The sequence below is a fragment of the Malaya genurostris genome, chromosome 2, assembly GCF_030247185.1.
Source record: "Malaya genurostris strain Urasoe2022 chromosome 2, Malgen_1.1, whole genome shotgun sequence".
Taxonomy (NCBI): Eukaryota; Metazoa; Arthropoda; class Insecta; order Diptera; family Culicidae; genus Malaya; species Malaya genurostris.
This window is the reverse complement of record NC_080571.1, coordinates 283,533,341-283,558,597: the sequence shown is the minus strand read 5'-3', so window position 1 is coordinate 283,558,597 and position 25,257 is coordinate 283,533,341. Positions and strand designations below refer to the sequence as shown.

General features: G+C 39.2%; 1 protein-coding gene across 2 annotated transcripts; it reads right to left on the bottom strand.

Annotated features, from left to right (window-relative positions):
* Nucleotides 1–5,074: 5,074 nt before the first annotated feature.
* Nucleotides 5,075–24,045, bottom strand: LOC131430345 (protein Gawky-like). Of its 2 annotated transcripts, XM_058595246.1 has the most exons (11): nt 23,492–24,045; nt 15,982–16,170; nt 15,847–15,907; nt 14,734–15,771; nt 13,030–14,619; nt 12,639–12,962; nt 7,461–8,053; nt 7,243–7,396; nt 6,708–7,175; nt 5,995–6,361; nt 5,075–5,924 (listed from the first exon to the last, which is right to left on the bottom strand). In XM_058595246.1, the coding sequence occupies exons 4-11, from the start codon at nt 15,748–15,750 to the stop codon at nt 5,773–5,775; spliced, it is 4,665 nt and encodes a 1,554-aa protein (XP_058451229.1). In that variant the 5' UTR covers nt 15,751–15,771; nt 15,847–15,907; nt 15,982–16,170; nt 23,492–24,045; the 3' UTR covers nt 5,075–5,772. The 2 variants fall into 2 exon arrangements, with proteins under 2 accessions (XP_058451229.1, XP_058451230.1); XM_058595247.1 differs by lacking the exon at nt 15,847–15,907.
* Nucleotides 24,046–25,257: the final 1,212 nt, after the last annotated feature.

Here is a 25,257-nt window from a genome sequence, read left to right as displayed (position 1 = left end):
AACAAAACACTAGAAGTGACTTAAACAGTTGGATGACCAAAATGCCACTTATCCCCATCGGAAGATGTGACATAATGTTACATACGAATAAAAGATGGCAAAATGCTTAATCGTATAATTGCGTCTTGTTTTAACGAGAACATGTAACAGAATGAATAATTTTTCTTTCCTCGCTGTCAGCTTCGATATTCATTCAATCACGGCATACATGATTATCCTCTCTGTATGTAACATCTCCCCCTTTAATTCAGTATCGAATGTAGTCTTCTAAACGTCTGGGAGGTTTGGAAGATCTGGTAGGCCTGACAGTAGGATTAGCTTGTTGAAAATTTATCGGCGTCGAAGTCGAATAAGGTGGTGTAATTGCTCTCATGGTATCATTTAGGCTGTTAGATGAACTTCCTTGATTTGATCTGGAATTTTCGACTGGTTCTTGAATACAGCTTGTTTGAGTAGGAACGGGCAATCCAAAATCGTGAATTAATTCTTCTAGAGATAAATGAACTTGATTTGTAAATTGTTGTTCACCATTGAATCTAAGTCGTAATTGATTTGCATGAGTACGAATGAGTTTCCGACGACATGAGGCTTGATCCAAGAGAACATTAAAATTCACTTTTCCTATAACTTCAATGATTTTTCCAGGATTCCAGTTCCAATTACTTGCATTTGTGTACACCTTAGCATACACAAGCGCACCAACTGTGAAGGATGATGATCGTTGAGGATATGCGACTGGTGATGGACTAACTTGTTGAAACGTTGTACATCGCAACAAATCGAGTGTAGTCTTCATTGGTCGACCTAACATGATTTCTGCCGGAGATTTCCCTTCCAGACTGATACATGGTGTTGATCGATATACTTGAAGAAACGTTTGTAGAGCATCAGATGATGGTATATTCTCCCCTTTCGCAATTTTCTTCAGTGAACGCTTGAGAGTATCCACAAAACGCTCCGCCTGTCCGTTTGATTGTGGATGATAGGGTGCGGTGCGAATGTGTATTATACCGGAAAGCTCACAGAACTGTTTAAATTGACTGCTACAGAACTGAGTTCCATTATCCGAGACGATTGTGTCGGGAATTCCATACCTTGCGAATGTTTCATTTAAAAATCCAATTGTAGAAAACGTCGTCATCGAGCGCGTTTGAAACATTTCTGGCCGTTTGCTGAAAGAATCAATAATGACCAGGTAATACATTCCCTCAATAGGACCTGCATAGTCCAAATGAATTCGTTTCCATGGACCATCTGCTTTCGGCCAGGGCTGAGGCTGAACCTGTGGTGGTGATTTAGCTGAACTGGCACATATAGAGCAACGTCGAACAAAGTTCTGGATTTCTTCGTCAATACCAGGCCAGTAAACAATACCACGAGCAACTGATTTCATGCGCTCTATTCCAGGATGACCACGGTGTATTTGTTTCAGAATCCGAGTACGAAACACAGCTGGAATTATAATTCGATCATGGAACATGATACAACCGACGACACGACCAGGCACTCAGAAGGAAAATCAACATTAAAACTGTTCGCTAACGGTTCACCGCCAGTTACCACAAATCTAGCGACCCCTTGTAAATGATAAAAATAATCTTCTCGAGCAACACTGTTTAAGTTGTTATGTACTGGTTACCAAGGAACCCCAAAACAAATAAACATGTTTTCAAAGCGGTGGAATTAGGTTTTTTATCGTGACGACACAAATGAACAAGTATTCATCCTTGACAGTTCAGCAGTACTGTTTACAAACAAGCTTAAACAAAAAACGAAGAGCACATCTAATACAATCATCTTTACACTTCGCAACTAGTCACTTTTATTTAATAAATATCAAAAACAAACCATATTCAATTGTGAACAACTGTTTTAAAACTTTATTTAGGCGATACGGACCGTGAATGGTCTGATCCAAATTGTCAATAAACAAACAAAAGAAATATCTGTTTACAAACAGTACTGCTGAACTGTCAAAATGTGTTCATCCGATTGAGGTTAGCAGTGACTGTAAAAAACCTTATATTAGTGTTAAACTTTGTCCAAATTTAGCAGAAATGCATTTTCTGAATTTAATCGAAACTATGGATAAAACCAACGAACGAGGACAATGATCTACTTCCAGCGATTCATCCGTACACTTCCACTGCTAGCTTTTCTGGGCAGTAGGATTCGGTGTAATATGCCGGTGTCAAAGATGTTTTGTGTCGGTTGATTGCGCAGCAGTGGAAACAGTATTTCTCCTTGTTGGCCACTATTCGAGGATTACTAGTGGAATTCCACAAAGAAATCATTTTACCGTACGTTATGCAGGTACCGCAGAGCACAAGCCTCGCTCAGCTCGTTGTCGGTCATTTCCATGTCTTCTTTCTCACACAACGGTTTCAAGTCAAGACCTGAATTTTGAACTTGGCTTTATAAAAGACATAACTCATACTCCTAAATTTTTACATTCCGCTCGAGTCAGGTAAATCCATTAAAATGTTCCGTAATATAATAACCGATCTGAAATTTATTTTGTTTACATTCATCTTGCCTTCGATATGCAGTAACCAAGGTTATGGTGACTGTTATTCAAAATCAATAAATAAATCAACTTGTGCTTGTGCTACTTGTGTTTTGCGACTGCAAGTTAAAAATTGAAAAATGACGAAAAAGTGCCTGTTAAAAACGTATTCCACATTGACAATAACTAAAAAGATTGCCCTGTATGTGTTTCCAGCATCAAGGAGCGATATATGTATGAATCTGTTGAGTGTGAGGCGACTTGCAATTTTTACATTCGAACGATGAACTTCTGATGAACTTTTAAACTGTAAACAAGTACACGTCGACTGTCAAAATAAGTTCATTCTGTTCATTTTGTGAGGTTATGGCATGTTCGTGCAAAACCTAATAGAAATAATAGAAATTAGGTTTTTTATCGTGACGACACAAATGAACAAGTATTCATCCTTGACAGTTCAGCGGTACTGTTTACAAACAAGCTTAAACAAAAATCGAAGAGCACATCTAACACAATCATCTTCACACTTTGCAACTAGTCACTTTTATTTAATAAATATTAAAAACGAACCGTATTCAATCGTGAACAAATGTTTTAAAACTTTATTTAGGCGATACGGACCGTAAATGGTTTGGTCCAATTTGTCAATAAACAAACAAAAGAAATTTCTGTTTACAAACAGTACTGCTGGACTGTCAAAAAGTGTTCATCCGATTGAGGTTAGCAGTGACGGTAAAAAACCTAATAGATGCATTCATTAGCGCTTGAAACGAAGCAAGTGAAACTTCAAATGATTAGGCATGGTTATTCAATTGACGTTTTGAATCCAGTGGATCTCATTTGATTATGACCACAGAAGTCAATTGAAAGAATTGGAATACACTGACAGTGTTGCAGTCGATGGGGAGTATTTTGAAGGGGACAATATCGTATTTGATAATTAATCTTGAAATTAAAATGTTATGAATGAATTCCGGGAACTTTTTGATCAAGGTAGTAATACTATAGTATTCTATTAAAAATGTTTCTCTTCTTTTCTTGAAAGAAACCAAAAATATTGTTTGTACATTAACTAGTATAACCTACAGAATGAAACAGTTCTCCGATCGCTTAGACCATCCACGAGAAAACGTAGTAAGTTCCACTAGTGTAGATTCCGGAAACCGGTATAATCGATGTCGGTACTGACGAACCCATTGCTGAGAAAAGTGAATGAAAACTATTTTGTAATATATCACCCCTATTTCTGGTGCTTCCGGAATCGGAAACCGGGAACCAGAATAGCTGGAGTCGTGTTTTTTGGCTCTTTACTGATAATATCTACCGATTGGTGTTGTTTTGAGTTCAGTTTAGAAATCACTTTACCTTATAATTCCGGAGCCGGGACCACAAGACCTTTCTTTTGAACCTAAATTCATGAAAATAGGTCAGGTGAGAAAAGTGAGTGAGATCTATTTTGGAATTTATGGTCACTATTTCAGGTGCTTCCAGGATAGCCGGAATCGGTTTGTTTAGCTGCATTTCATAATCTTTCTACATGAGAAAGGCTAAAACATTGAAATGGAATGGCACTTTTTCCTCGTGAACAGTCGTGGCCAAGCACTTGTCGATATTTACTAACTACTAAAACTAACATACGGTTAAATTAGCAAATGATAAGCGAAGATCTTCCCGAGAAAAACTAACATCGTTGAAGTACAGTAAACATATTAACGGTCACAGATGGTTTCCCTGTGGGATTCCGGAAGATGTTAGAAAAATTTTTCCCAAAAAGATTGCCAATTTTAATTGCTAAATGATGATTCCTGAGGTATCACTGTAGACAACGACAAATTTTCAAGTCTGACAGTAGGTTTGTGATCGTAGAGCGGTGGAGCATGTAACCGTGTTGAGTATCGGCGATATGTCGCTAGCAGTGATTGAAAATTGATATCAGTGTAACCTTTTCGAAAAACTTCGAAACGGCGCTGAGAGAAGTAATACCGCGGTAGTTTTTTTTATCGAATTTTTTGTGAACTGGGAACATAAGGGAAGCGTTCCGGAGCGTTGTGGAATACTTCTGTTACGAATGTTCCACACAAAACTGCTCGTTCATGCATGTTTCCAGAAGACCATGGATTCAATTTCAGTTTACGTTGTATATCGTTCAAGTAGTTGGCATGGTGGTTCTAGATTGTTTTCCTATATAGCTTATTTATCTGCACGTAGTTTAAGGTGATTCTTTTGGAGTACTCTTAAAGGAGTAGGTAATATTAGTGAAGTCGGCTCTACTAAAATTATAGCCGATGTTGTCCGTTGTGTTGCAAGCGTTCTGTAGCCGATTCGAGTCAAGCACAATATGGAATGGAGGATGATGTCGAACAGAATTCACCAGAGGGATTGGCAAAGGCTCAATCTTGGGTGCAACTTCTTCTCTACCGGTTGTACGATTTGTGATAGAGATGTGAAGATAACATTTCTGTTGTTTCATTGCCTTGGGCAAACATACGATTTCTTTCTACGATTTCCAACGCTGGAAATGGATGGTTCATTTTCTTATTTATTCAAATATCTAAATAATCTAAAAAATTATTCAGTTATAACATTCATGTATATTTCTCATATACAGTAAATTTAATGTTTTTGCTTGCCTTGATGTATATTAAAATTAATAAATATAGTTCAAATTTTTTTTATATACCTCAAATTTCTATAACTCTGCTGTTGATCACTACTATACTTATCTTAAAAAACTGACTTAGACAGCTATTAAATCCTTTAATACTAGGTTTTATGTCTTATTTTATTATTATTTATTCATCTCAAATTGTATGCTGCTTTCACTGTTATTAGCTGATGCTCTCTAAGAAGGTTAAAACGTTCGTTATCTATAAAAGATCATGCGCTCCGCAGTTCGTTGCGAATCTGACAAAATGCGCCTAGTGGTTTTATTTTTCTACTCGTAGCGTTAGCCCGAAATAACTGGTCGCGCAACTTGGATATTCAACTATATAACAGTACACCTTTGAAAACATGGAACCGACCGACACAAGCATCTCATTCCACTTATTCCGAACACTGTTCAATCAATAAAAACGAATTTGAAAAAAACGTTATTTGACAACGTTTCTTGTGTAATTTTATTTCAGCAAAAAGAAAAACAATAAATAGTATTCTTTTAAAAATATATGTAAAAACACAACCTTGTAGCAAAAGAGAATAAGTAAGTTATAAACTTTCATCGCCTTGTTAGTGCTCGAGACCATTTCTATGCGCGGCTAGCTACTCTAGTTTAGTTCGGTACCGAGTAAGCTTTCTGGCAAAAACGAGTTCAAATTGGAAGGAGTCCCACGTTCGGCTGATCCTTCGAGCGGAGCCCACAAGTTACTGCCACTGCCACTGCTGGATGGCGGCCAACCAGAACCCCAAGCATCCGCACCTGTAATTTGGAATTTTTAACATTTACTACACGAAACATTTCGACACGCGGAACAACGGAAATCACTTACCAGCACTTCTTGAAGCTTGACGCCAAGATTGAGCTACGCTAGTTACACTTCCACTGTTGCTCGAGGGAACAATACTTCCGCTGCTATTAACACCGCCCCCTCCAACACCACCAACACCTCCACCAAGGGTCACACTGCCAGTAGGAGCGCCCAATTGCTGCAAATAGGTCTGTACCTCTGCATCGCTAGGGCAATCCGCTCCAATAGTGTTGTTGCCCAACGGACAGTTGTTCAGTGCCAGCTGAGCCTTGTTCGCCTCCTCGCGGGTGGAGTACTTACAAAGTGCTATCCCATGGTTCAGATACAATTGTAGGCTTTGCAATGGCCCATGTTGCATGCATAGCGTACGTAAGGTGGCACCGTCAATCTGGAAGATGTCAAAACAATTAGAAATGCGCTTCTTTTTTCCTGTTCATTTCGGGGGAGTGGTACTTTGTTTCGATAAATGGTTTTGAATAATTGAAATTACAGTTGCGAAACTTTGTCCGTCAACGAAAACGAAACAAAGATAATAAAATATATTTTTAAGCATATATTATAGAAGAGACATGCGTTTTGTGTGACATCGAATAACACCTTGATATAGTTTACTGTCATTAAAAGCTATCACACCTACACAGTTTCGGCTCCAACATTTTGAAATAAACAAATTTTCTTCAAAACCATTCGACCGTTGCCAAAGCTTGAAGTTCTAAAGCGCAATCTGCACCTACCTGTGGAGTAAGATTTTTCAGCAAAAGCCACGAAGATCCCCAGCCATTTCCACTGGGCCAGTTATTCACCGATCCAGAACGTTGTCCACCACCGCCACCACCACCGCCGGTCCAGCCATTGGCAGCAGCGACTGAATTTTTGCTCGCTCCCAGTCCGGGAGGAGGCCCACGTGTAGCTTTTCCCATCGGAGTCCCCCAAAGATCCGAGCTAGTGCTTGTCGCAGTAGACGAAATACTATCGGGCCATGGATTTTTCCCAGCACCGGCAACCAACTTACCTGCTCCGGCCGTCGGTTGAGAGGGATTAAAACTCCACGTGGATGGCGCCAAACCCATTGATTCGGTTGGCGATGTTTTGCTTGCAGTACCGAACAAATCTGCCTCCTTAGCAGTGGCAATCGACAGGGGACTACGTGCCACACTGCCCGGTGTAATACTTGGATCCTCGTCTATCTTCATCTGTGCTCCCTGAATACGAGAAACAAAAAATGCGATGTTGAACATGTCAGGAATATACCTTTGCAATCTACGCTACCTTCCATGGTTTGCCAGGCTCGAATTCTGGTACTAAATCCGAAAAAGCAGAATTATCCTGTGCCGGAGCCCAATCTTTACCGTCGGACTCACCAACACCTGATGCTTGATCGGGCCAACCATCGGCCAGATTGGATCGCCCGGATGACCAGGTTCTACGACATGGAAACCTTTCTTAGTGGCATTAGCGGAAATTTACACAACCCGTTTTTGTCTTACCCATCCTGCAGCCCTAGAGAGCCAATATTGGGACTCGCAGTCGAGAGTGTCGATTTGGCGGTCGTGCCCGGAGCACGAGAGAAATCGGTGAGATCATTGGCGCCACCAGCACCACCGTCCTTATCAAGCGTTGGCAGTTTCCACTGGTTCAGACGAGACTGTTGACTAGTAACTCCAGCGTTGCCAGCAACTATTCCGGAATTCGCCGCTACATTGTTATTGACGACGGCTGCGGCTGCGGCTGCGACTGCTGCAACATGCGAGGTAAAGTTACCGGACGAGGTTACTGGGTCTTTTCCCAACGCCATGTCGGAGAAGTTACTTTGCAACGAGGCCAATTCCTGTTGCCGCAGGAATTCTGCAGCGCCAGGAATAGGATTTATTGCTGTCTGTGTTCCTGGTGGTTGATGTGTACCACCAGGTTGATGCTGTTGTTGCTGTTGCTTGACATAAATTGCTTGTTGTTGCGAAATCTGCGCTTGGAGTTGCGAGATCTGTGCCTTATGTTTATTAATCTGCATGGTCAGCTGCACTGTACTGACTCCGGTTGCTCCTCCACTTCTAGCAAGGTTACTCTGAATGTGTTGCATTTGCTGGGCAAATAGGAGGAAAGGTGTTATTGATGAACAATCATACTCTGCCACAATGAACAAATGGTTCTATAACATCTCCACCGAAAATCATTCTCCAGAATAAATAACAACTGAAGCTTTTTCACCAGAATTGTATCGATCAGAAAGTGGACACTCTAGAAGATAAGCAAAACCAGACTTTGTTTCCTACATATAGGTACGAATTAAAAATATGGAAAATAAAACCGTACAGACAGTGGTAAGGTTTCGGACATCTGTAGCTTAACCAAATATAAACAAATTTGCGATATCATTACCACTACTGCTTGGAAATATAACTTCGATTAGTAACGAACGATGTCTAACTTCCCCTAATTGTTTATGGACATAAGCGTTGAACGACCTTTCATCCCTTAGTTGAACTGATCCCGAGCTACCTGCAGAACATTACCGGCTTTTAACGGTAACATAGAAAACCCGCTTACTTAGCCATCTACGACAAGCACCCAGGGACAGCAAGGTAGTGTTCCCGGTTGCTGCTGAAAGAAATGAAAAGAATTTTTACGTCGACGCTCTCCGGTCGGGTGCTGATTTATTAAAAGCTACCGTCCGGTGGTAAAGTGAGATTATCAAGGTTACATCAACCGCTAGATTCAATCTGCGAAAGTAGTCGACAAACGTCCCACAGTTGCTAAAATCAAACGAAGAAATGCAGGGACAATCGATCGCACTAAAACTGGCTTCAGAGGCGGGTTCAGTTGAAGCATTCGGTCTCCCTCAAAGAACGAATTCGATTATAAATTGAAACTGAACATTCACCTGTACAATACCAAGCGTCAACTGTTGTCAGATACGACTCTCTTGTACTACCATCTTGAATGGATCTCTCCCCGGTAATCGTTTAGATTAAAGTTTCCAGTGTTCGAAAAGGGATTCTGACTCAAATTTTCAAACATTGCAACCAGTATGTCGATGATTCCCAACACGGATTTTGTGCCTAAACGTTCTACAGCCACCAGTCTCTTATCCTTTACATCTTACGTGACCAACGCCATGTCAAACGGTTTTCAGGCGGACGTCATCTTCCGCTTTCGATAAAATTAACCAGGACATCACTATTGGATTGACCGCATGGGGGGCATTTCGGCCCTTTGATCTTCTTGCTGTACTTTAACGACGTTAATTTTTCTCTGGAAGGACAGAGGATTTCTTTTGCAGATGACCTTAAGATTCACCATATTATTCGCTGCTCCGTTCCTCCAGCAACAATTGGTAATAATTGTGGATTGGTGCAAATTGAATCACATGACCGTTAATCCGATCATAACGTTTTCGGAAAAAAATGCCTTCAAAATTCGAATATTATATTGAGGTATTCATGAGTAGTAGATCGACGTGTATCAAGGATCTTGACGACGCATCTGTTTATATAGAAGTGTTAGCAACAGTTCATTATAGCTTGAGTGTAATCGTCACACCATTATTTCCTCTTTACAAACAGTATGAGTGCAATTGAAGCCATTCGCTCAAACATGACTGGCAAATATGAACCGTTTTTCTTAATAAAACAGTGCCTGAACGACAAATCACTATAGTCTGGGTACCGGCGCATTGCTCCATTCCAGGCAATTAAAGAACCGATATTTTAGCCAAACATGGTGCTATTTGAGGTGAAATTTATGAGCGACTTTCAACGAATTCTATAGCGCATTTCACCAAAGAACACTTGCCAGCTGGCAAGCCTCTTGTGATAGAGATGATCTGGGTCGGTAAAGGCACTCAATTAATTTCAAAATATCGACAAAGGCTTGTTTCAGGGGTCTGGATGTGAGTAGGGATCACTACACGTTAGACGCTCATCTCCTTCGAATTGGACTATCCGAGACTAATCATTGTGCTTGTGGCGAAGCATATCGGTATATTGATCGTGTCGTTTCGACATGCGGGGAGTATCGTGATGTCAGATCTCAACTAATAAATATAATGTCCCAGTTCGAGACATTCTTGCTTGTCGTGATCTTCCATACATGAACTGGAGTTTCAATTTCATGATTGACTTTTTAGTTCTGACTCCAACTGCGTCCATTAGTTCAACCAGTAGCTAAATTTTAATAGAAATGATGTAATAGTACAGACAAACTCGAAATAGTTTAAGAAATAACAGCTTATTTCATTATTTACAGCAGTTAATCGTTTGGTTCAAATAATATTCTCGCGACGGATAAGAACCAAAATCTGAAATGTCAACACTTATTGAACAGGATGCCGCCTTAGAGGTGGGAACTTTTCGATAGTTTAAGTATTGTTTTTTTTCTGATGAAATTAAATATCGACTATAAACAATAGTACAATCAGAATAACAAAGCGTTCAAAGTTCTGTGCAGGATTAGAATTTAGTTTCGTAGTCTTCATATTCAAAAGTGATGAAGTGCTGTTCCACTTCTCTGAAAATAAAACGACCTGATATAGTGTATTCAAACCACTGGAATCGGAAATCATCATCATCATCATAAACCTGAATAAGTGGATTTATTTCTAAAATCAAGAAATTGTAATACTTTCTTCGAAAATGTTGGAGAACTTCGGGAATTAGCATTATGATGAATTCGTTTCGTTCTGCGTCAACATTTAGAGTTTTACATAGATTGAATTTACATATACAAAATATTGGCATAACACTCCTTTTGTGGAATTTGGCCTTTCTGTTTCAACAGACTTCGCAGTCGATTCTTAGCGTACAAAATCATTGCATGGCTAGTACTATGATCCTACTGACACTTTGAATCCTTCCAAGTAGGGGCTCGACCATATCGATAGTCCCAGGACAAAAGGGCCTAAATGCAAATGAGAGCTTCTCTTTGTTTACTTTTTCTTTTGATTATTACGGAGCTATTATTGCAAATTCAAGTTTCCAATATAAATCGAAAGCTTGTAGTTTTACCTTGAAGGTTTTGCGAAGAGTAAAGCGTCAAATATGAAATCAGTTCGGTAAATCATGAAAGAAAAATAAACAAAGAGAACCTGTCATTTGCAGTTAGGCCCTTTTGTCCTGGGACTATCGATATCTTCCCATGTCTCTTCACTATCTCGATGTCAACTAATTAGATCTCTGTCGTTCTTAGTCATTTCGTTCCCATGCCCCCTTTTTTCACTCCGTTTTCCACAACATTTACTTCTCTATGTTTCTTTCATTTTCTTCGGCAACATCACCATCATCGCCAACGAAGAGCCGCTTTAGTCGATGACCAACATGCGGGTCACCCGCCGGGTCTTCGTAACCTGGGGGTGTTTCCCGAGGACCCACAGAAGGATGCGGTAACCTTTGAAATGTTTCCACGTCACCTGGATGATTCCCATAAGATCTCCAGGATGTTTCCTGAGAACCCACATGGACAAGCCCTTGGCATCATAAACCTAAATGGATTGTGCCTTAATAAATATATATTTGAAAAGAAAAAAAAAACTATAGAAACGAGCACCAACATGTAAAAATCAAAAGGTTTTCTTTCATTATCGATTCTCAAAGCTTCGGTTGAATATCGATACTGCTCAGTATGCGATTTGCACTGAAAACAGAAAATGACTGAAACAGTAAACGGACACTAGTGGACCGTTTATTTAACTACTTACTGAATTCACCTGCGACGTTCCAATGAGTCCAGAGCGATCGGGATACTGTGGAAGATCTAGCGCATTTCGCCAAGGAAGGTTTCTTAGAACAAGTCGAACATATATGTTAGTATTTACAAGTATAGTTCGAATCAGTGAACAATATAACGTCTTCGAACAATGTGGATCGTCGCTTTTACAATTAACGATGAACGATGCAGGGGAGTATGGCATCCAACAAAATACTAAGGACATTAACATGATCTACTCTTTGAAGTGTTTGTCCGTCTTCGAGCACCAAGAAGTGTTATCAGATAACAAATGAAGCCGGACGCAGTCGTCGATGATGCGAACTACGAGGTACAGTTTCAAATCGTCGGCATGAAAAAATTTGCAACTAGCACCTAACAGCGTCATTAAAAAACAGCGAGAACAAAAGTGAGCCCATGTTGCTGCCTTGTGATATATTAGACATGTTCTTGAATAAAGATCACACAACGGAAGTAAATTTTATTAAAGAGACTCTGCTATTTAAGTAGCACCGTAACAGGGCCACTTTTACAGAGGCAACACGACCTAGAAAGACGACGCATAAGGATTGCAATGGACGCAATCGAAAATTACTGCCATTTCGCAAAAATTGAGTCAATAAATATTGATAGCTTTTGGGACTACAACACCATTTCATTTGAGTTTAAGTTCTTGAAAATCGGTTCAGCCATCTCCGAGAAAAATATTATTTCCACTATACGTTTTGAGACAAGTCGTCTTTAGACAGCGCGGTGGAAAATAGTTGACAGGAAGGTACGAAGTTCAAAAATGTTTTGACTACAGAAGAAGAAAATAGTCCGGGTATAAACGCAGTAATTTTGTCAATAGCACTTATTTTGCCAAATTAAAATTAGTTTTAAAGATATTAGACAACTTTCGGGGCAAATCCTTCCGTGTTTTATTTCCTGGGGGAATGATTTCCGAAAGAACCCGATCAGATACTTACTCTAATGTGATTGAGCAACTGGTTCAGTAAGAGTAAAGTTTGGGGAGCCAGCGGTTGGTTTAATATCTGATGATTGAGAAAGCCGGCATGAACTGCCATCTGGATCTGTTGAACGAGCATTCTAAGTTGTTGAGTGGATGGTTGTGCTTGGGAATTCTGCGGATTTCCCGCAGCAGCTGCAGCCGAGGCCATTGGATTCGGCCCTTGTGAGAATGAAGAATGAGGCACCGACGGGCCTTGGGAAAGATACTTTAAATTGTTGAGTGCAGCTAGATTCGGATTGGTTCCACCCACACCGGGAATATTGTTAAGCAAATTTTGATTCTGAAAAAAAAGGAATATTGCCTTGTCAATGGGCGTTTGAAAATAGGACAATTAAGAACTTAAACACCTGTGAGAACGGCATTCCTGCTCCGGGTCCTGCCGGAAATCTGTTGGGATACGGTGCTTCGAAAGCACTTCCTGGATGTTCCTCCGGACGTCTCCAGTCTCCCAATCCTCCTAAAGCGTTGTGCCGTTGCAAAATGTCCAACGACTCGTCAAAATTCATATTAGTGGAACGCAATGCAAATTCGACATCTTCTTTTTTAAAACCATTTTCACACAGCATTCGATACTGTTTACTGCTACGAATAAATTCAGCAGGGCTCATCTTATTCGGTGGCTTGTTTAGAGTCCAGTCTGTGCCAGCACCGCCGGCACCACCTCCGCCGGTAATCATATCATTCGGATCCGGCCATCCACCTTGCTTATTTTTGTTCCACAACGCGTTCTGCCCAAAGTCATTCCAGGGTCCATTATTTCCCAGTCCCTTATCTTCCCAACCGCTGGAATTGCACTCATCCCATGAGTTGTTTAACGGCAATCCTTGATTCTGACCCCACATGCTAGTGTCAGGTTTCATTCCGGGATTCATGCCTCCTAACCTTACACCACGAGTTACTGGGCCTAGAGGTAAATTAGCGGAACCACCACCGCCAAGAGGTGCACGTGGAATGGGATTGCGCACCACGTTGTCGGACATATCCTTCCAACTGGCTATATTGGAGTTTTGACGGGACAATGGACCTTGGTTCCATAATGCACTGGATCCGTCATCGAGCGCTGGCCGAGTGTTCATTGATGAAGCGGAGTCATCCCAAGCTCCGGGAAGTTTGTTTGGAACTGGCGTATTCCACTGGTTGTTGACACCACCGGCAGCCGAAGGTAGAGCACCTTGAATGATTTTTGCAGCCGCCGGCAAATTTTGAACGTTGGGTTGATCCCACATTCCGACATTACCATTGAGTCGTCCCGATATGCCCCGTGGGTCTCCGCGAATTTCCCTTGCCGCTTCGATTGGTGTGGTTTGTCCAACGGAACCGGTGATGTTTACCGGTGGAGCGGATCCACCACGGGTATCCCAGCCGGTAACAGCCGGTTGAACGGGAGTTGTGGCACCTGTATTAGCACCAATCACACCAGACCACTCTTGTTCTTTCTTGACAGCGACCGGATTGGGACCGGGTGTAGCTCCCGGTGGCCACACCGTCGGATTATTTTGACCCCAAGCTTGAGGTGCAGCCGCCGGTTGATTCGCTCCGGAGGCACCGTTCCACACAGTCGCCTCACCCGAGTCGTCATCTTCTCCCCAAGTCCCACCGATGTTGGTCGATGGACCCCAGGGTGCCTTCTGCACCGGTTGTGGAGGTGGCGGTGCACCACCGTTACGCAGATTGGCTTCCCATAGTTCGGTTCCGTTGTTCAAATTGCACGGTTTCCAACCGGTTGCTGTAGGATTGGGTGCTCCACCGGTGGCCGCATTATTGGTATCGACCTTTCCCGGTTCCGGCGAGCCGGGTACCTCCCAATTTGTGTCCTGGTTGACATGCTGATAACCCCAACCATCTTGACTGAACAAAGCTTCTCGCATGTTGCTTAACTGTTCCAATTGACTTTTAGCCGCTATCGGCCCGTTGTTGGCCAAGACCAGTTGCTGTTGCTGCTCAAATACACACAAAGATAGAATACAGTTATCATTTCAAATTTTGTTTACAGCTTTATTAGCATTTTTTTTTTATTGAACTATCATAATTCCACAGACTAATAATCTTACCTGCTGCTGCTGTTGTTGTTGTTGTTGTTGCTGTGATGGCTGACCATTATTATTGGCAATGTTCGGATTGAGACCACCAGTCGGTTGAGTTGGATTGCGATTCCAAGCATTCGGCGTATTGCTACTGTTACCATTGGGATTCTGTTGTTGTGCTTTGTTGGCATTCTGATCCTGTAGCTGTGATGGTGCCTGTTGCCGTTGAGTTTGACTGGTTGGTTGTTGATTGTTGTTAGTGTTGTTGTTGTTGTTGTTGTTTGCACTGTTATTAGCAGCCGTCCCTGCCCAAGCTTGTGGCGGTTGTTGATTTGCTAACCCCCAAGCACTGGTACCATTGGTGGCCCCAGGAGGAGTACCCCATGCACTGGTACCGTTGTTAATCGAATCTTCACCCCCGCCGCACAGCCGCAAACGTGGTAGTGACCGTCCACGAGATTCAAGTATGACACGTCTCAACAGTGCCTTTTCGTTGGATACCATTGCCAACATGTCATCGAACTTCGTATACGAGCTGCGTCTACCATGCGGTGGTACACTGACAGATTTCAACTCGCTGCTCGCTCGTACCCGACATCGGCTTAAATTAGTACTTTCATTTAGTGCTAGATTACGACTAATACTAACATTATTCAGGTAAGCATTAAAATCACATTTCATAGTCACAGTATCAGTAATTCGCATCAGCTCGGTAATATGGCTTACGAGTGCCTGGGTGGCGCCGAGGTCATCCAATGGAAATCTTGTGACCAACATGTTGCTGCTTCCGCAGCGACTGTCGGTTGATTGTGTCAAATAGATATAGTCAGACTTGTTCGCGTAAGGGACAGCGGCTACCGTGTCCGGTTGCGAACCAGTAGTTGCACATTTCCTTACGGTGGTTGGGGCATGCTTTGCAATCGATTTTTCTCCATTCCATTCACGGATGAACAGCATCGGAATGTTGTTGCCGTGCATCATTCGATCCGATCGTAATCGGAACACCGTGATGGTAGGACTCTTAGAACTACTCTTCATGATCATCTCGGATGAAATCAGTTGGATCTGCAAAAAAATATCAGAACAAATCATTTTTTCCAGGTATTGTCACAATGACTGTAAAACAAACAAAAAACGCACTTTAACAGTATTCGTCCGGAGTGAGATGAGGAATTCTGGGGAATGAAAAACTGGAGGGGCTCTGGAAACATAAACAACATTGTTGATTGCGCTTGTGATTCAGTCAGTCATTTGTAATCTCTCAACACTACCTACCTTGACTCGCACAGCGGACGGAATTCAGAATCCCCCGTCGATGAACGTTGTGTGGGTGCTGCTGAGCCAGACTATCACAGATTCAACACTACGTTTTCTAATAATGTGTTGTCGAGAGATATATCCTATCCAAATGTTGGATCCTTATTAGCGTGTATATGGCAAGCACTTACTTCAGTACTTAATCGTCTATGAATGAAACAAATAAAAGAAAAAATTAAGTTTTTTTTCAATTTTTTTGCAGATCAGTGAGTTTTATATAGTTTTATTCACATAATATTATGTATAATACATAGTGATCACTATATCTCGTAGTGAAAAGCCCAATGAAGGATCAGAAATCAACAGCAGAGAAGGTGTAGGGGAGACCGGGGCTAAGCCGGACATTTTTGAAACATTAAAAAAAGCATTCCTTATATTTAGGTTTTACCTAAATTTTTAAGTTATTTATACCGTTGTATAGCTTTAACCTCTAGCTACAATTCCCAACTTGTAGTTTAGAAAAATATGCATCAGTTTCCGTAAAAAGTCGCGATAAAGTGACCAAACCAAAACCCAAAATTTTAGATACTGCGGAGCTAAACCGAACATTTTTTTTAATAGGCCGGACACTTCTTGGTAATAGAAAAAAACACCCATCACACCTATGTTTTCACTCAATTTATCTACACAGTTGTGCAGATTAAACTTCCAACTATAATTTTAAATAGGTGACATGAAAACCCATGCACTAATTTTTGTACCATGAAGTGACCATCCCGAAATCCAATATTTAGGAACCGCGGGGATAAAGTTCAACACAAATATGAAAAACGACTACATTATGGCACCAAATCTTAAGATAACTTGATGAGCGCAAAATGTTGAAACTGACTTTAGAGTCTTTATGGACGATTATTTGATTGTTTCGCTACATATAAAAAACGTTTGGATAAAATTTATAGTAAATCTAGTTTTAATAAGTGATAAGTAGAATTGAAATATAGATATCAATATTAAGGTATGTTTCAAGAATTCGTTTAAAATTTCATATAGAAAATTATGTGTCCGATTGAGCCCCACTTTTCTTTCTTCAGTTAAGTCCCGCACGAACAATTCATTTTCGAGACGCCATAGTTATTTTATTTCCCGTGTAAAACAAAAGTACTCAATAATCACTGGATTCAGCATAAAATAAACGTTTTGAAAGCACTAATCAGACCATCATTACAATGCAATATACTCAAAAATTTGATATTTTCCAAAAAAAATTCAGTAAAACCGTACACCTTCGACACGAACACGATTGATGTCAAACTAAATTGACTTAGCGTCATTCAGCTAACTGACGTCTCTCTGTCACACGAAAGCGCGTTTACAAAGTCAATCCATGGATCGAAGTACTTTCTGGTTTAGAAGTTATTTAAGCTGTCCGGATTAACTCCATTGTCCGGACTAGCCCCAGTCTCCCCGAAAATTTAGAATCCTCTTATTCCGATTTGGATGAATCTTTGTAAAAGTTTTCCGTATGGCTAACCATTATTTTTCACGGAGAGAGACCGGCTCAAGACTGTTTTTTAAGGTGTAAGTATGTAATGATACCTTCCTCATGATACTCATTGTCTCCTATCTACTTCAGCGGGATCCATAATAATAGCACAAATAAAAAAATGCGAACCAGGTTTGAAGATTTCTTATCCATTATACGAAACCACCTGTCATTTGAACCATATGAGTTTTATTTAAAGGTTTTTTAACTCTATTCTCGATACTTCCGGAACTGGAAATTAAAGCCCGGTATAGTGGAATTCGGTTTATTTAATCATCGACTGATATGAACTGAAATTTGAAACAGCTTTGGACCCATTTTAGATGGATTTTTAATCATCCATAGGTTTGATTTCAAGCAACCGGTTCGTACTACTGCCCGCATTTATTTTATTTTACTTCTCGTCTTTGACTCATCAGTGCACAGCAGTTCATGTTGAACTGCCACGCCATTTAGCAATTCAACATAAACCTCCAGTATGTCGGTACAGTATACGTGTCTCAAGTAGAGATAGCTTTACGTCTGCTTAGGAGTTTTAAAACGATATTTAAAAAAAAACCCTTCCTAATTCACCACCTAGTGGTGCGATAATGCATTTCTCTTGCCATTTAAATAATCTCATTGAAACATTTGTAAGATTCTATCCTCGGTCATTAGTATTGTGAGTTTTTCAAATAACCTAATAATAGGTCTCAAACGAGTCTAAGTCTTTCGAAATTGATTCTTCCATCTCTGATAAATTTCGTGTCATTGAAAATCACTTGGATTTGTCAGTTACGTCACATATAACATTATATCTCTCGAACCGGAATGTTCGCCCCAACCCTTCCAAATTTGATTGAAATTGTTAGCTTTCAAATAAACCTAAGTTTATCGAAAGACATCTTCGAGAAAATTCAGCCGATGCAAAAATCGAGCAATGAAAAAGCGTTTTGTTGCTTATGTCACTTATACCATTATATCTCCGGAACCGGAGATGACTGCCGCCGTTTGAACTTGACAAATAGTGCAATAGTGCCTTTTAAACGAGCCCAAGCTTATTAAAATCGGTTGAGTCATCTCTGAGAGAATTGAACGGAAAAAAAGTGTTTTGTCGGTTACGTCACTTATACCATTATATCTCTGGAACCGGAAGCGTCAGCCATTTGATCTTCAAACTTGACCAATAGCCTAAAAGTAGCTTTCGAATGAGCCTAAGCTTGTTAAAATCGGTTCAGCCATCTCTGAGAAAATTTAGCTGTAAAAAATATCTTTGAAAAATGCATACACATACATATTTCGATCTCATCGCACTGAGTCGAATAGTTTATAACACTATGGGTCTCCGAGGCTCCGTTCGAAAGTTGGTTATCCAGTAATTATAATACCTTTCTATAGAAAAAGGCAAAATATCAGAGTTGAACCCGTTTTCGGTCAAATTAACTTTCAGCAAAACGACTTCCGGTGAAAAATTTTCTGGTGACGTAGCTTTCGATGAAACAACTTTCGATGCGAAAGCTTCGATTTAAAACAGTCTACTGTACTGAAATGGATTCTAATGAAAAACAAAAACAGAGAAGAATAGGAACATTCACTATGGAAAATAACAAGGATGGGAAAAATTGATTCAAAAAATAATAATCTTTTGAAATTTAAGGCCATCGTCCAAGTACCGTGCGCGCGGGTAGTTTTAGGAAATTTTGAAAAATTTGCCAAAACCAAAAACATACAGACCTTTGAAATACTTTTATCTATCTACAGGGTGAAAATGACTAAAAAAAATCGGAATAATTTCCGAGTCTTATCAAAAATAGCACTGAAAAAATGAGCTTTTTTTGTAATCTTTCACAATTATTTGATAAAATAAGTCGATGAAATGTAATTTTTTTTTTCAAAAAAACCTTATGCTGGCAAAAAGGATCACATTCGGACACATTTTTAAAAAACCTTTTCACGCTTTTCATGGAAAATCAACGAATTTCATATAACCGATTTCGTGAAAATCTTTGAAATTCGTGGATTTTCAATGAAAAGCGTGAAAAGGTTTTCCAAAAATGTGTCCGAATGTAGTCTGTGTATCCATCATAAGGTTTATTTGAAAAAAAATTATGTCATCGCTTTTTCCAGATAATTGTGAAGGATCACAAAAACAGCCATTTTCACCCTGTAGATAGATAAAAGTATTTCAAAGGTCTGTATGTTTTTGGTTTTGGCAAATTTTTCAAAATTTCCATCAAAAAATTTCCTAAAACCACCCGCGCGCATGGTACTTGGACGATGGCCTTAATCTGAATATTTTGAAATTGAAATCAAAAAGAATGAGTTGGAATTCAAAAATAAATTTGAGAATAACTGAGGAGAATAATAAATAAAATCTCAGTACAGGAACTTTTAATACTGCAGAAAGATATTCAAAATAAAAAACAATGCGTTTCTTCAGTTACGTCACTTATACCGTCATATCTCCGGAACCAGAAGTCACAGCCATTTAATCTTCGAACTTGATAAATTGTTCAATAGCAGCTTTGAAACGAGGCTAAGTTTGTTGATATCGATTCAGTCATCACTGAGAAAATTGAGCGCGAAAATATTGGTTGAAAGTTATCTTTCTATAGGGAAAGGCAAAAATGTCAAAATGTGTACTTCCGGAACCGGAATCCCGGGACTAGTATTAACTATTTTTAATCCACCTTTTCTCTTGTTATTTACATAGTGAGTTAAAACATTTTTTACCGTTTTTATCAAGATAATTTATAATACTAATTTGGGCTCATTTTTGGTACAAACTTATTCAGATTGATTCGGATAGTTTACAAAGCATCCTATATTCGCAAACAATCCTCAAACCAAGTGTTCAGCAATAATACATCTGTACTTGAGCATAGCTCACTTTTTGAAATAATTGTGCATATAGAAAAAAAATTGAATTCTAGGTTTCGATTTAGATGTACGACTAGATCTCCGAAACTTGAAGTGTCAGCCATATGATCCTCGAACTCGATCCACAACCCAGTATTCATCTGAAACGAGTCTAAAATTATTTAACAAGGTTCATCCATATCCGAGGAAATTGAGCGGTAATGAAATTGGTCGTTTACGTCACTGATATCATTATATCTCGACAACCAGAAGTGACAGCCATTTGTTCTTCGACCTTGATAAATAACCTTATGGTAGTTTTAAAACCACTATAGCTTGCTAGAATCGGTTTAGCTATTTTCGGAAAAAATTTATCGTAAGAAAAAAAGCGTTTTGTCGGTTATGTTAATTATACCATTGTATCTCCGGAACCAGAAGCGATAGCCATTCGATATTCAAACTCGATCAATGACGGAATAGTATCTTTCTAACAAGCCTAAGCTTATAAAAATCTGTTCAGCCGTCTCAGCGAAAACTGAGCGGAAAGAAATTACACACACACAGACATTTTCCGATCTCATCGAACTAAGTCGAATGGTATATAACAGATGAGGCGAATGGAGTATCCGGAGATCCGATTGCAAGTCATGTTAATAATAAATTGCACATCAAAGCATGAATAAATAGAATCTCAGCGACTTGGTAGAAAAATTTAATTTATATTTCTAGTATTATAATTGTCAGTGTATATTTGTTTCTTGTTTTCCGCTGAAACTAGTTGCGTCCACTAACCAGGGGGCTCCAAATTACAGCTTTTCGGTGTGACGGAGTGTGGTGGGCAGATACGGGTGTACGTTATTTGGCCGAATTTTGTTTGGCATAACTTTTGATTGGCATAAATTTGTTTGGCATAAAGTAAAAAAGATATACTGTTTCATTTGGCATAATTGTTTTTTGGCATAATTTCAATTGTGCATATTTTCTTTTGGTTCGTTTTATTCTGGGAGTAATTTAAAAGGTTGAAATACATAACGGCCTGATAACACTTGGATTATAGTATTTCCGATTAGTGATTGGACGACTCGGACAGCGTTACCTTGTTACGTCGTTGCCTTGTCCTCGTTGTGGTCTAAAACTAGAAAATAAATTCTAAAGGCGGCTTCGCCGCCTTTTTGTTTCTAATGCGAGGCCAAGGGATAGCTCCTAACTTTAAATAGACCGGGCAAACGAGTGGATTACAGGTTTGTGTGCGGGGGCCGCCGCTTCCGACAAATTTATGCTAAACGAAATTCGGCCAAATAACGTACACCCGTTTTTCTGAAATTTCTGCACATAAATTTCTTGGTTGATGATCCCGCATGCGATGTGAGTGGCGTTTTTCAAGTAACGAGAAAAGATGGTCTGCCGCACGATGTATTTCTTTGTGAACTTCGACATCTCAATTTGTTTGAAAATCCCTGCCGCATTTCCTCTTCCAGTAGCCGTATATTATACCATTCCAGGAACATGTAGAACATCAGCCTAGAAGTAGGTCAATCTCTACCATGCAATTAAAATTCACCAACATATCATCAGCTTGTACAGCTTCCGCGATCGAACTCTAATCGGTGGCTTGGTTACTTGTAAGTCGACTCCAACTCGTTTTCAACTCGAGGTTGAAGAAGATGGGTACTCTTTTCGACGTTTTTGGTGTCCTCCAGCTTCCGATTTCTCCTCAATTCAACCATTTTGATATCCGTTATACAAGCATCACTTTTATTACTTTGGTGGCAGTTGATTCAAACAATTTGAATGACATTCAAAACTATTGCTGTGCGTGCGAGTAGTTCGGATTTTCGCGAGTGCGAGCAAAATTTCAACGCGTGGCACGGCATACTCTGATACCGTTTTTACAACTGAAGAGCATGCTGCTAAACACACGCCATTAAAATTAGGAAGGCGCAAACTTTTTCAAAGCGTTCGTTTAATCGTGTCAAATTGATGACACCCTTTAATGTTGTGGAAGAATTTATAAGCACCTCTGAAGGAATTTTAGAACCATATAATTTGAACGAAATTCAAGAAAAATTTCATTCTAAATGAGATTATTAAAGCATTTCAAGTTTATAGAGGATCTTCTACATATTAAATTCGCTTGGATAAAGAGACTTTTACTTGCGTACGCAATGCATTGGAATTACGGTCACTGGAGGCATGGGTTGTTGTTTTTTCTTCAGAACGACAAGCGACTATTTTAGGAATTTTGTTCTTTCGTCGTTGAATTCCTGATTAGGCAGAAAATCGTGGATGTTTTAATAACGAAAAAAAAAACTTAATAAAATTGGAAAGTTGTGCGAATTCTACAGTAAAATCGCAGAGCTCATGTGATCTTTTTCCATTCCATCTTCAACTCGTCAGTTTATTTCAAGCTGTTATAAAATATCACAGTTCAATACATAAACCGCTAAGCAAACGTAAACTGTTAGGCACTGAAGAGTCTAAGACGAAATGTCAAGAAAAATAAACTCTTGTACAAAGGACAAACTCCTAAATGAGAATAGAGTTTCTTAGAAGCCCATGTTTGTCCACGTAGAGGGAGAGAAGTGTTTTGTACTAGACCGACGTAGTCTGATAATTTTCATACTTTTCAAATCCGTTTTATTTTGTTTTGTACAGTGGTTTGAATTATCTAATTGAGTGGCCGACTATGTTTTGTAGATATTGAAGTTTAGTGTGAACTAATGTATACAAAAATAAAGCACACAATAAAAAAAAGCTAGATGTATATGAAATTACTACCACCACTGGACACCCACCCTATTGTACACGAACCTCGACTCTTCCTATAAATTAACACCTTTCATGTAAAAAAACAACTAAATTATATATATATAAATAAATGGCTTATTGATAAGACATCAACATTCTTACTAAAAACGACCTTTCCGGATTAATACTAACTAAAAAACTCTCAAGGTGAGAATTTTCAAACAAAAAATATATTAATAATGGGGGAGTGAGCCTACTAAAAAAAATCAAAGAAAATATAGCAAGTGGTTAGTGACTGAACAGAAATAATTCCCAATGAGTTTCCTCAGCGGGATTTATTGCATCAAACCGCGAAATCTCACTGATTGGCGTTATCAATCTTTTCATATCACTCACCTTTGGCAGAAAGAAGTATTTTCATGCAGAATTTGACAACGACATCAATTTCCGCTGCTACCATTTTGTGAAGTTAGTATTCTGTGCTCGAACATTTCTTTTTTGCACAACACCAACTACCTATTTTTTACTTTTCGAAGAAACACTTCGGATTCTGGAGATTCGGCCAGTGCCGTAAGTCACTAACTAGGGCAGTTCAAGTTCCTCCCCGAGCACGGGAGGAAACACTACCGAAATTTACTGTTGTCGATTGCCAGTAGAATACCGTAATTTCCGATTTTCTTATAAGGTCATTTCGCCCGCGATCAAACCGAGCCGTGAAAAAATATTTTCACCATATCTTGAACACCGAACACTTTTTTTCTGCACTCGTCTACCGCACTAATCCTAACTTCAGATATTCATCTTCACAGTTTTCCGACTTCTGGTGAAAAATAGATTTACGAGGTCCACTTTTTTGCCGATTATTGAAATGAAAATTAACTTTTCGATGAAAGATTCAATAAAATATGTCACATCAATGGTATTCCAAACTCGCCATTGTGTAGCTTTTTCCTGCTTTATGTGTGTGTATTTTTGCTACGCTCTTCGATGATGCAAGAGCTTTAGATCGTTTTTGTTGCAAGCTTGCGAATTAAAGCTCATCCTGCTGTCATCAGAGGCCGTTTTTAGAACAACTTTTCAACAGGAAGTAATATAAGAATAAAGAAAATCGATTTTTCACATGGGAACAATTTTTTTGTCAGCCTAGTTGATAAAGAGCTAAAACAACCATTTTTCTTACCAACAAGATATGAGTATAAATTGAGCATCAATTTTGATAAGAAACAAAAAAAAATATTCGAAAAATAAAAGTATTGATGGGTGTTTTATACCACAAATTTGTTTCACGTCAACAGTACGAGATGTTCAAATCAAAACATTAGCTCAGATATGCGAAAAATGTCATACCAAAAAGAAACAAAAAATATTTGAAACAAGCTGATCAAATTTTTCATTGTGTTTTATTTGATCGAATTCCATTCTGATATCAAACAGAGAACTTCCTTTCTAATCACAGCCAGAGATGCCATTTATACAGATTTATCTTTATTATACAGATTTTTAAATACGCATACAGATTTAATACAGAGTACAGATATTATACAGATTTTCTAAATTTTATACAGATTTCACAAAAAGTAAGAAAGAAAAAAATTTAACTATTTCGCCTGAGCTATCTATTTCTTCGCGTTTCGTCTTTGGCTTGTCAGTGCTTAAAGCAGTTCAAACTTAACTGCCATCTCGCGCCTAGCAGATCAATCTATATCGCTAAGAGCAATTTCAGTAGCTAGAAGTTCTATATGGAAGATCTATAATAGAACAGAAACTGGAACAAACGTATCCCCAGCAAGCCGGTCTAGTTTTATTTATTCGACCAGTTCTACTGTCAAATTTAAAACTGGTCTACGATGTCGTTCTATTTTTTGTATATTTGAAACACGAGTAAAACACTGCTGAGGCTGCCAGTTTTTCTTGTTATAAAATCGAGATTTAATTTTTGTAACTGACATAAATTAGGGCATATTCAGTAGTGTTATAGTTCTAGATGCATAATTTATGTCAGTTACAAAATTTAAATCTGGATTTTATAAGCCCCAGCAGTGTTTTACTCGTGTTTTAAATACACATAAAATAGAGCAGCATCGCAGACCAGTTTCAAATTTGACAGAAGAACTAAAATAAAACTAGAACGGCTTGCTGGGGATAGGTTTGTTCCAGTTTCT